Source organism: Arachis ipaensis, chromosome B01 (genome assembly GCF_000816755.2).
Source record: "Arachis ipaensis cultivar K30076 chromosome B01, Araip1.1, whole genome shotgun sequence".
Classification (NCBI taxonomy): domain Eukaryota; kingdom Viridiplantae; phylum Streptophyta; class Magnoliopsida; order Fabales; family Fabaceae; genus Arachis; species Arachis ipaensis.
This window is the reverse complement of record NC_029785.2, coordinates 35,918,674-35,930,727: the sequence shown is the minus strand read 5'-3', so window position 1 is coordinate 35,930,727 and position 12,054 is coordinate 35,918,674. Positions and strand designations below refer to the sequence as shown.

At 32.7% G+C, this 12,054-nt stretch overlaps 1 protein-coding gene across 5 annotated transcripts; it reads right to left on the bottom strand.

Moving 5' to 3' along the window:
• On the bottom strand, positions 1,907–5,048 carry LOC107617673 (villin-3-like). Of its 5 annotated transcripts, none has more exons than XR_002360124.1 (8): positions 4,771–5,048; positions 4,409–4,495; positions 3,701–3,779; positions 3,453–3,622; positions 3,299–3,373; positions 2,935–3,049; positions 2,349–2,474; positions 1,907–2,263 (listed from the first exon to the last, which is right to left on the bottom strand). XR_002360124.1 is itself a non-coding variant. In XM_021120128.1 (7 exons), exons 4-7 carry the CDS (start codon positions 3,561–3,563, stop codon positions 2,138–2,140), a joined length of 438 nt encoding a protein of 145 aa, XP_020975787.1. In that variant the 5' UTR covers positions 3,564–3,622; positions 3,701–3,779; positions 4,409–4,495; positions 4,771–4,935; the 3' UTR covers positions 1,908–2,137. The 5 variants fall into 5 exon arrangements, 2 of the variants coding, with proteins under 2 accessions (XP_020975787.1, XP_016174981.1); XR_002360123.1 differs by having other exon boundaries at positions 2,935–3,016; positions 4,771–5,044; XM_021120128.1 differs by lacking the exon at positions 2,935–3,049 and having other exon boundaries at positions 1,908–2,263; positions 4,771–4,935.

The window sequence follows — 12,054 nt, the reverse complement described above, 5'->3', positions numbered from 1 at the left end:
TTGATTGATACTGTCATTTAAAACTAAAAAAAAATTTATAAAAATTAATAATCAAACAAAAATTAAAGCAGCTATCATTTACCAACAACAAAAATTAGTTAACAATTTAATAAAAACACAATCACCCAATAATCACACTACAAAAAAATTGCGGAGTATCGTCGAAATTACCGACAGAATAATGAAAATAATCTGCCAGTAAATAGTTTACCAAGAATTTAACCAAATAGTTCCAGCATCATATTCATCAGAAATAAAAAAATTATAAACACTTCCATCAGTCTCAGAAAATAAGGGGGGAGAGGGTGAGGAAAGAGAGTGATTGTAATTCAAAATGAGAAGGGAGAGGATTTCTAGTTCATATTTATGGCAAGATTACTGTCGAATTTACCGGCAGATAAGATTTATCCGTCGGTAACGAATCAGCGAGTGACCAAAATGCAGGATTGCACCAATTAGGTTTACCATTGGAAAAATCCGATCCTAAATCCGACGGTAATGATCACGTCAATTTTTTTCTCTAATTATTATGAGTGAATTTACTGTCGAAAACCAGAATCCGCGAGTAAATGGTTTTTCCGACGATCTTATTACCAAATCTGACGGTAAATCAGTCGGTAAATCCACCGCTAACTTGCAATGCTAAATTTGACGGTATTCAGCGTTTTTCTTGTAGTGCAAAAAGACAAGAATAGGAAGAAGAATTATACCACACTGTATATAATTATATATTCTTTGTATATAAAAACAACAGCATAAAGAAGTTCATCTAAGCTAAATACAGACTTATCCAGAACCAAAAAAAAAGCCTTCAAATCAAGAGAATTTGTACCACAATGACTAACACAATGAATAATTAAAACAGGTTAACAATCAACACAAGAAAAATTAGCAAATTATTAACAAGTTCACAATAACAGTTAAAATAATAAACAGAGAATAACTAAACAACTAAAACAAAGATAGTAGAAAATTACACCAAATTAACAAATTATAGCAAATTATAAGATGATAACAACACTAATTAGAATTTAAAATAAAACAACACCAACAGAAACAATTAAAAGTTACACTGCAACAACACCAACAATTAAATCACAATAACTTACACAACAACAACAAATTTTTTTAAAGATTAACAAGGAATATCAAGAGATTTCAGGTTTTTAGCACAATTTTTTTAACTAAGATTAACAAGATTTTCAAAATAATTTTAATAGTACAAACTCAAAAGTCAAATAACTTGATTCACCATCAAGAAATAGAGTTAATTAACCAAGAACAAGCAAGAATGTGAATTGAATTAGTATCAATTTATCAAGTAGTAAGCTAGTAATAGAGTTAATCAACCAAGAACAAGCAAGAAGCAATGAGCAAAGCCAATCAACCACAACTAAAAAATTGCTTATCATAGACAGATTTGGTCTTTATTACAGACGGATTTTTAATTACCGACAGATTTTGTCCCTCTATAAAAGCCTCGTCGAAAATTATTTACCGACAGATTTTTTTGTCGGTAATTTACTGATAGATCTTTTCCGTTATCGATCGATTTTTTTCTCGATAATCGTCCCCTCTATTTCGCTAAAACGTCAGATTTTCTGTCGGTAATCATCCCTTCCATTTTGCTTAAAATGTCAGATTTTCTGTCAGATTCTCTATCGGTAACTAGAGTCAAACTTTTTGACAGATTTTCTGTCGGTAATTAGAGCCTAGAAAGGCATTCACAACTCTTAATACATATGGGTTTTTCGTCTGTAAATCTGTCAGTAAGGTAAAACATATATTTTTTTTAGAATTTTCCATTGTAAAATGAATAGTTTAGATTTTTTTTCTAAATTTACTCCATCAAACACACTGTGAATTGAAAAAAAAGCCAAAAATCACATAGACAAACATAATATTCATTACAACATATCTAATTAGCATTCAAAAATAAAAGGACTCATGATTAATTGACAAAATATGCTAATTTGAGTAAAGAATATATCACAAAAGAGTGTCAGAATCATACAAATTCTTCTTGTTGATCAAGATGCCATTTTCTGATGATGCACTATCATCATCATCATTATTCACTTCAAATGACTCAACCCAACATCAGAAATGGGTTCATTAGCAACTAAACCACAGTGACTCATAAAATTGTCAAAGGAAACCACTTTCTTGTGGCGAATCCCGATGGAATTCCAAGTACATCTAGAAGTGCAGCACCCCTATTTTTCACTATTGTAAGCTTCCTTTGAAATGAATTTCCCAACATCTACAAGGTAAGAAAAGGAAAGGACAATAGTCTGAATTTAAAAACCATTTGAAGTCATATTAGGTAATTGCATTGAGAAACTTACTACAGGTTTTCCAGAATCCCATTTAAAGAAGCGAATGAAGAACGATGGCTCACTTTCTTCATTGATAACATATATTGAAGCCACATGAGATAACTTCTCTAAGAGAAAGTCATGCTCAAGAAATTTCTGTTCAATTTAAAAGCATGAGTTAGCAAATCCACAATTGTATTTAGAAACTAGAACAGATATCAAATGTTAAAAGACAACGAAAATACATAAGTTGAAATTTAAGAGGTTTCTACTAATATAGGGATATCAAAAGAATCAGAGTGTATAGGATTTTCAAGCCCAAGCATTACCTAAAGATTGAAAAACAATTAGACAGGGTCAACCAGATATGAAGGCCACAAATACAATACAGAAAATCCCTTTGAAATAATACTTATATATATCAATTAGTATTTGAAGGGCCTGTAAGTCCATATTAGCAAACAAATGAACAGATACCCAAGCATCTTATTCTAAATAGACTAAGAAAATATGCATCCACTTTAGCTTTCTCTAAAACATGAAATCCATCCCCTCAGGAGCTAGTTGTGCTAGAAAGCGTACGCTACAAGAAAAAAAAGACTTTGAAGGAACATACCACTGAGAATAATTTTTCGATCTTTCAATAGCTCATGTAGACTATATCCACCTTTACTAGTTGTGATTTTCCAGGAATAACCCTGGAAAAGAGATCCAGGTTTTACAGATTGTATCTGATCACAGTATCAAATACAAGACAATGATACGAAGCATATTATTACAACATAGTAATTATATAATAATATTTATTTAGCATGAATAATCCATAATGATCCGTTTATTTTCCTTCAATTTGTGAGACACTTCATTATTTCACCAAACAACATTGACTGAGCTCCAAATACAAGTAGTCCATGAGTAGCAAGGCACAAAAGTATATCAATACAAGATTCAAACGAAACACACAAATGTATATCATATACCTTTAGAAATGAGAAAATTGCACAAAGAGCTTTTGAATATTCCCGAACCTCAAATGCAATAAACGCCTTGCGTTCCTATAAGTCAATAGTAACATAATATCTGAATGAATTTAATTTCAAAATGCAGAGTGTGATATATATTTATTTATTATACCTTCAAATCGGCACCAGTACAATAGACACCAGGAACTGAACTGGTGACGATGGCAACATTAGTGGAAGAATCTTGATTGATTAACTCTAATACATGTTTTAACCCTCTCATTAATTTGGTGTCTATGGCATTCTTAATTTTAGGCCTATCCAAAGTAACTTCGACAATCCCTGCCAAAAAAAGAATAAGTTAAATTACAGGTACACTATGATCAACAAACTTAGCCTTAACATAATAGCTTATATTACCAAATCTGAGTGTTGGGGTTTTTGAAGCTTGACGAACTCAGAAGCAGAAGGCTCCAAAATGAGAGGCATAGGCATGTACCTTTATCACAAAAAAAGAGACTTACTTTTATAATCAAATTATCACAATTGTGTGGAGATAACAATGAAAAGAAATTTTAAAGCACCAAACTTTAAATATATAAATGGCATTTATAAAAGATATACCAAGTGGCCTTTGTCAAGGAACCGATCCTATAGAATTTGGAGTAAAAAGAAGGGACTTTTCAAAGTATAGAAACTTCATGGAATATAGAAATAAGATATCAAACATGGAATTCCTTATAAAATAACATGCGTCCTGCTTCTAGTTCCTGCTCCTCTTCTCCATCTTCCCTCATTCTACTACTAGACTTTCAAACATTTAAATTCAAAGAAATGGAAAAAATAAATGAATAAAGGAACATGTGAAACAAATCAGTTCCATCAAAAGCAAGGTAACATAAAAGCATCAAAATCACCTAAAAAGAAAATTTTAACATTTGACACAACGTTCAACATAAAATCTAATCACAAATATATTCACCTAGTTGAAGGCATTTAAGATTTTAACATAATTACATTAGAAGTCATATGAAATTAATATTTCTATCCAAAACAAAAAGTAAAGTAAAATAAGATTAGTTGATAATGGCAAAAGTCTCTTGCTAACAACACAAGGATAAGGTCGACCTTGCACTATATTCTAATTGATCACACTCAATGCTCTTCTGTTCTGCCCAAACTTAGTCTCAAAATATGATGCTCATAGCTTAGAACCTGTTACATTATACACATGCATTCCTTAATAGAGTAATTCAAACTATACCATAGATTAAAATTGCTCTAGCTTAATAACAATAGGTTGAAAAAGAAATCTGAATATCAACAAAAGTGGCATCTACTCATTGTCATATATAAGTTGGCAACCTTTAACTAGTAATCATATTCATCACTCATGAACCACATAGTTGTTATCCTATGCAAACAGTATATAGATTGATATTGCGATAGTATACAAACTATTGAAATTAAAATAGAGACAGCATCCATACCTTAACCGCACGCCAATAATCCAAACACTCTCGATGTACATATTTTGATGTACCTTAGCATTTGCAAGGAGTAATAAAATCTGCATGGGATGAATTAAAAGTAAAATTAACTAAATTTAAGTAAATTTATATACAACTAGAATTCACAAATTCATAAATTCCAAGTATCGGTAAACTGAGCTAAGAATTCAGAGTAGCAACTAAAGAACTAAGAACTACAGCAAGGATTATACATGTAATAGCTCGATATAAATAGTTCAAGCTCAAATTGAGATAAAATGTTGTTCATTTCAAACTAAAGCAAATGCATTTATCCATACACACAAAAATTCACAAATAGCGTATAATCGTGGAACAAGCTCAGAACAGGTGATCGAATCCCTAAGCTGAAAATTAGAAACATTTAAACAGAAAAAAGAGAATAGAAAGGGCGAAATTGCCATCTGTTTCGAAATACTAGCATGTGAAGATGAACCTCTTTCATCACTAAAACTACAACAAGCTCAATCAGCATCAACAACAACAAGATAGAAACTGCAAAAAAAATTAATAAACCTAAAATTGACACAAAAAAATTGAGCCCTAAGCAACAAAATCACAAAATCTGAGTATATCTGAAATTCACAAAGGGAGCAGACGCGATGAGAGCAGCGGCAGAGAGAGCTCTACGACGTCGGAGATGAAGGGAGCAAATGCGACGAGAGTGGCAGAGAGAGCTCTGCGACGATAGCGACGAAGGGAGCAGACGCGGTGAGAGCGGCGACAGAGGAAGCTCGTGCAACGGAAGGGATGACAGAGAGATATCGTGCAATGTGAGCAGCGGCAGAAGAAGCTCGTGCGACGGAGAGAAGAAGCAGCTCTGGCGACAGCACTACAAGAAAAACACCCATTCAGGTACACTTGAAAAGTGTAGCCAAAAGTGAAAAAAATGATGCCTTAGGCTACGGCTACGCTTTTTGGGCTACGGCTACGCTTTTTGGGGTGATTCCTATTCGGCCGTTGCCTATTCTCAAAGGCTACGCTTTTCTGCACCAAGGGCTACGCTTTTGGCATTTGGGAATAGGCTACGCTTTTCAAGTGATGCTGTCCAGGACCAAAGGCTACGCTTTTCAGCTTTCATTTTTCCAGAATAGGCTACGCTTTTCAACGCTACTGCATCATTTGTAAAGCGTAGCCACATTGTATACCATAGCTACTTTTTATAAGCGTAGCCTTAGATTCCTCTTTTTTTTTTTTTTGTATACTATAGCTACTGTATATAAGTGTAGCCTTAGGTCCCTCATTGTTTTTTTTTATTTTCTATATATATATATATATATATATTCTAATAATTTTTTTTTCTAAAACCTAATATTTAGTAATATGATTATATATATAATCCTATTTTTTTTAATTAAATTAGTCAAAAATTATAAAATAAAAATAAATACATAATAATACCATACAATATTCTTTAAATATTAAAAATTATCCTTTAACAAAATATATTTATAATGAACTAAAAATATTGGGATTATCATAAATGAGTATTCATACATCTCACACTAAATTAAACATACCCATATCAAAATATACATTAGACCACTTAGAATTTATTACTAATAAACTATAAAAAAACCAAAATATTGTATCCTACATAAGTATCTTCTAATAAAAATTATTAACATTCTGATAGAAGAGAAAAAAATCTTGTTAAGTAGTATCTTTATAGGTAGCATCCAAGATTTTTTCATTCTAATTATCTCCCTGAAGTAAAAATAAGAAATTAGAAATACACACCTCAAAGTTAAGTAGTTTGGATGCAATGGCATCAATCTTCTCTAAATACTCATTTATTGTAGCCTTAGAAATCCTGCATGACCAGAGTCAGACACTAATCCATAAATATTCAGTTAAAGAAACACATAAATATATCAGGAATATAGTAGCTTTTATAAATAATAAGTTACTGGTTCTACTTTTAAACACAAACAATGTTCAATGTAAGTCATTTAGATTACTATTGTATAAGGTGTCCTATTATGTTGGGCACAATATTGGGCCACACTCATTTTATGGAATAAGTTATTTTTAACAGAACCAGAAGGCAATTGCAATTTAAGGGAAGAGAAAGGAACACAGTAAGTGTCACTAACAGATTCCAAAACTAGCTGCCTCAGATGCCGTGAACAAAACACCAAACAAATTACTCGAATCTAATTAACTAAATACATATCAATCAAAATGTCACCTGAAAAATAAATAAACATTTTAAAATCTATGGAAGAAAAAACACACCTCTGAGGTTTTCGGAGGTTGCAATAAACTTGAGACAGACTGCTTTCAGCTGAAAACAACAATGCTGCTCTGCTAATGCTAAAGTTGTAGCCAGTGTTTATACAATCAGTATTCTGATCTTTCACAGGACCACAAATTTGGGCTCTGAAAACGGGTGACCGTGCAGCTAGTACCAATTTATGGGCCGCAAAAATTTCTCCATTCACTTCAAAACTAACATCAGTTCCTCTTCCGCTTTTCAGTAGTTGACCAAATTTTTCACCAATGTTAGATGGAGGGATTCCTATAGAATAGATTCTAGGGCCTTCTGTGTGTGATCTCACCACACTAACACTACAATTTATTGAGTTTTGTTTACAGGTTGGACGAAAAATAGCTGGAAAAATAAGTATAATCGTTAGGAGCAGACAATATTAGCTAGAAACCAGAACAATGCACAGCATCAATATAGACATCACATTAAATATTGTTTGATGTAATAACAAGTAGGATTTCGGTTCAAAAATGGCGTATCTGGCTCATGCATCAACTTAGTTACTCTCAAATTTCAACATTCTAATTGAAATACAAGAAATACATAAGAGCATAGTTGTTGTGTTTGTGATTACCGAGCAGAAACCGGTTTCTAAAATCGGAACCCTAAACCCCTCAAATTTCAGAATCTAATGGAAATTAATACATACCTAATCGACGCCGTGAGCACAGAGAGGACGACGAGAAGCGCAGAGATCGACGATGGTATGGCGGCACAGCGACGATCAGAGCAGGAAGGCGAAGAGGAGCGACGGTCAGTGGTCAGTGGTGAGTGGTGAGTCGTGTGTGGCGGTGACTGGTGAGTGGGGGTGAGTGGTGACTGGGGTGCGACGATAGTGAGACGGCGGGTTTCGATCTTTGCGATGGTGAGGGTTTTCTTCGTGCTTTGGAGGTTTGGGTAAAAATTTCTTCTCTGAAAGGGTTCTCTGAAAGGGTTTTCGATCTTCTCCGAAAAGTGATGATGAGCTTTGAAGGGAATGACTAAAATTTTCACTAAGTGGGTGGTGAGTGTGCGTGCGTGCTTACGGGAAAGATTTCAGAGGGAAAAAAATTCACAAGTGTCAAGTTTTTGGCTTTAGATACATTAGGCATCACTTTTAAAACGCATCCAAAACTCAATAAATAGGCTACCCTCTAAAAGTGTCTTCTTTGATACAAAAAGTGAACATATAGATATCAACCTACGGCTACGCTTTATAAGTGATTTCTATAATACCTAAGGCTACACTTTTTAAATGATGCCACAATTGTGTATCCTTTTCTCTTATAAAAGGGCAACACAGAGAAAAGCGTAGCCTATTCCTAGAATAGGCTACGCTTTTCAAATGTAGCTTAAAAAAAGTGTGGCTGAATGGGTAATTTTCTTGTAGTGCAGAGAGAGGAAGAAGCTCGTGTTTTATTTGTGTGGAGTGTGAATAGAGCTCGAGAGAGTGGGGTTAAGTTAGGTTTAAGTCAATATCTTCTGATGGAATATTTTAAATTACAAACGGATTTTTTGTCTATAATAATTTAATAAAATGTAGCATTTTGCTCATTTAAATACAGATGGATTTTCTATCGGTAATTATTTTCATGAAAAAATATTAATTTTTCTGACAGAATTATCGAGAGATTCTCTTTTTTATCTGTAATTCATGCTAATTCATTTTTCTTTGTTCCCAACAAAAATTCTCTCGCAAAATCTGTCCTTATTTTCGTGGGATAAAATCTATCGAAAATATCCGTCTGTAATAAGTAGTTTTCTAGTAGTGAACTAAGAACAAGAACTGAACAATTCTAGTGCATCCGAGGCATTACCTTCGGCGAGGGAAGGTAGCAGAGATTTGAGGGAGATCGACGGACGACCGAAAGGTGGCGACGAAAACTGGCGAGTTGGCGACAAACACTACGGACGGACAACGAGTGAAGAGCTGCGGAGCAAGACTTGGAGACGTTGTCGTTGGGTGAACGAGGGGAAGACCTTCAAGCACAACAAACCAGGAGGATCGACAAACAACCACCACAAACCAAGCGGCAACGGTGAGACGACCAAGCGGCAATGGTGAGACGAACGACAACGCTATGTATGGAGGCCAGGATTTTCAAGGAAGAACTGGATGGAACTATGGAGGCTAGTGGCTGGACGGAGGAAGGATGTGATTCTGAGGGAGTGAGGGAGGAGCTTGAGAGGAAGGAGATGTTGCTGCTGATGTGAGAGTGGCAGTGGCTGAGTGCTTTAGGGTTACCCTTTTTTTTTTAATTGAATGAAACGTCGTTTTTTGTTAAAAGCAAAAAATCAACCGAGTCCCAGTTCGATTTGACCGGATAGTTCTCAATCAGTTTAACGGTCCAAAAATAATTTTTAAAACGGACTATTATATCTATTAATCGAATCGCTTTTCTCGTCAATTTTTTGTTTAACCGACCAATTCAAACCAATTTTCAGAATCTTGGTTGAAATAAATGTATAGTATTAAGTGTAATATAAATATATAATAATAGATGTCACACATATAAAATTATAAATATTAAATTAAGATAATTTTAAATTATTGTGTCCTTAACATTACTCTTTAGTCATTAAACACTATTTTAGCATAATATATTTGTAATATATGTTTATATATGTCTAAAGTAGTGTTACCGCTAATTATTTTGAATATGGTGGTAAACCTGGTGTAATACTTTAATATTGGGTTACCTATAATTGATTTTACATAAATTTGGCCTTACAAGTTTTCGGTTACTTTTATTATTTTTTAATATAGCTAGCAGGAAATATATGAAATCATCCTCTTTTAGATTTATGTAGTGAATTTTTTGTTATGGACAACTTGTTTTATTTGTCTTATATTAAACCTTTCTTTTAAAATTGATAAGAATTGAAATTTAAAGTTTTTTAATCATAAAAATTATAATATAATATCATAAAATTATGTTTTAAAAAATTTAAACTATTAAATGAAAAGGAAAATTATATATTTAACAGAATATTCAAGAGAGAAAATAAAAGGAAAATTTTCCTTTGTGAATTGATGGATAACCTAGCTAGGTGATTGGCTAAGATAATTTTTTGGTTCCCATAAGTATACGTACCTTGAATACGAAAGGAAACATTTTTTTTTCTCTCTCTGCCGATAGTTTCATCAAGATTGGTGGCATATATATATAGTTAGACATTGAATTCAAAGTTAGATGCGGGGCAACAAACATCTGATAAGTCTAGCTAGATTATTTCAATTAAATATCAGAAATCATTATTCTTATTATTTCAAAAGGAAAGTGTTAGATAATGTATTAGGACCTGATATTTATTTATTCCTGTTTTATGCTTATGTGTATGATTCAGTTAATAGGGTCAAAGTCATTAGTGGTCTCAGAGGCAAGTTAATCTTTTTTTGTTCAGCTAATTTCTATTTTTAAGGAAGTGGAGTCCTATTCTTAAGGTAGTGGAGTGAGTGGTTAGTTTTTTTTTCTGTTATTGTATTTAACAGTTTATTGAATAGTGTCAGAAAGTAGTTTTTGCTTCTTCAATTCTCAAGTGTTCAACTCTTTCTCTCTTTTTCTCTGAACATACAACAGTTCGAGTGTGAGTTCTGCAAATTCATTGCAGGACAGTGAGTGAGAGTGTGTGAGGATTGAGTGAAACAACAACAGAAAGAATAGTTATTTTTATCGAACTAACTCAAATTTTGCATTAGTAATAATAAAATTAAATCAGATTTCAAGATGAATAATAGGGCGTATACATTATATGGAGGATGATGAGATAAATGCATGGAACGAAAATGAAGAAAGAAAGAAAGGGAGGGGCCAGGGTGGTGTTATGGCATGTGGTTGTGGCCACAAGAATTGAATAGGACTGATGTAAGTATAGGAGTTGGAGTATGCAGATGAGAGAGAGGCAACAGCATGAAGCACCATGCACCTCACACACACTTTAATTCTGTTCCTCTCTCTGTTGAATAATGTGCATGACTGCCACAATAGCTGCTGCTGCTTGCTTCATTCTTGTGACTGCCATTATCACAAAAAACGGAACCCCTCAAAATGTGTTCTTTCTCATGTATAGTATACGGTATATACTATGTAAATCAGTATCATTTTAAATCTAAAAATTAGTAAATCAGACATGTTTGTAATAAAAATTAAATAGAAAATTGACATAATTTTAAAATTGAAATAATTTATTAGTGTATTTTACACAAAAATAATTTTAAATTTCAACATCAAACCAATAAAAAAATAAAGTCTGTACAAAATTCACACATATATATATATATATAAAATTAGTTATATGTCTCATCCTACGTATTTATAATTATAAATTTATAAAAAGTTTAGATGTTTTTTTTTTCTTATAATAAATGTTCGATGTAGTGTTGGCTATGCAATATTAGTTCCTAAAATTTTATCTATTAGTAATGCTATAAAATAGCTTTTGATAATCACAAGCCAAGTACAATATATGGGAAGTAATTAAATTCAATTTGCTTTATCGGTAGACCTGTTTTCTTTCACTAGTTATACCTACCTACCGTTCCACTATATATATTTTCAAGCTTTAGTTTATATATATAACTTCCAAAAAGAAAAGAAATCAAAGTGAAAGCGAAGATCAAAGGCATGATAGATGGAGAATGCGTTCATTCACAAGAAGCACATCATAGGAGCCTCTTACATTTGTAGAACGTGATTTGTTGATAGGTTTGTTTTGGTTGGGGGTGATAGTTCATTTCACTAGCTAGCAATACGGAACTAAAAAATGTGAGTCACCAACCTTAATAAAAAAGGATAGATATATGATCATGATATAATATGATATGAGATTAGTGCAATATAATTTTGTTCTTAATAATTACGATAAGATATTGGTCGTGCAAATTAATCGCATATTTAAGTTGTCAAAGATATATATTATTTATATTTTGTTATCAGTTTTAAGTTTTTAAGAATTTTATAATTATTCAATCTTTATTTATCTCAAAAAAGTTA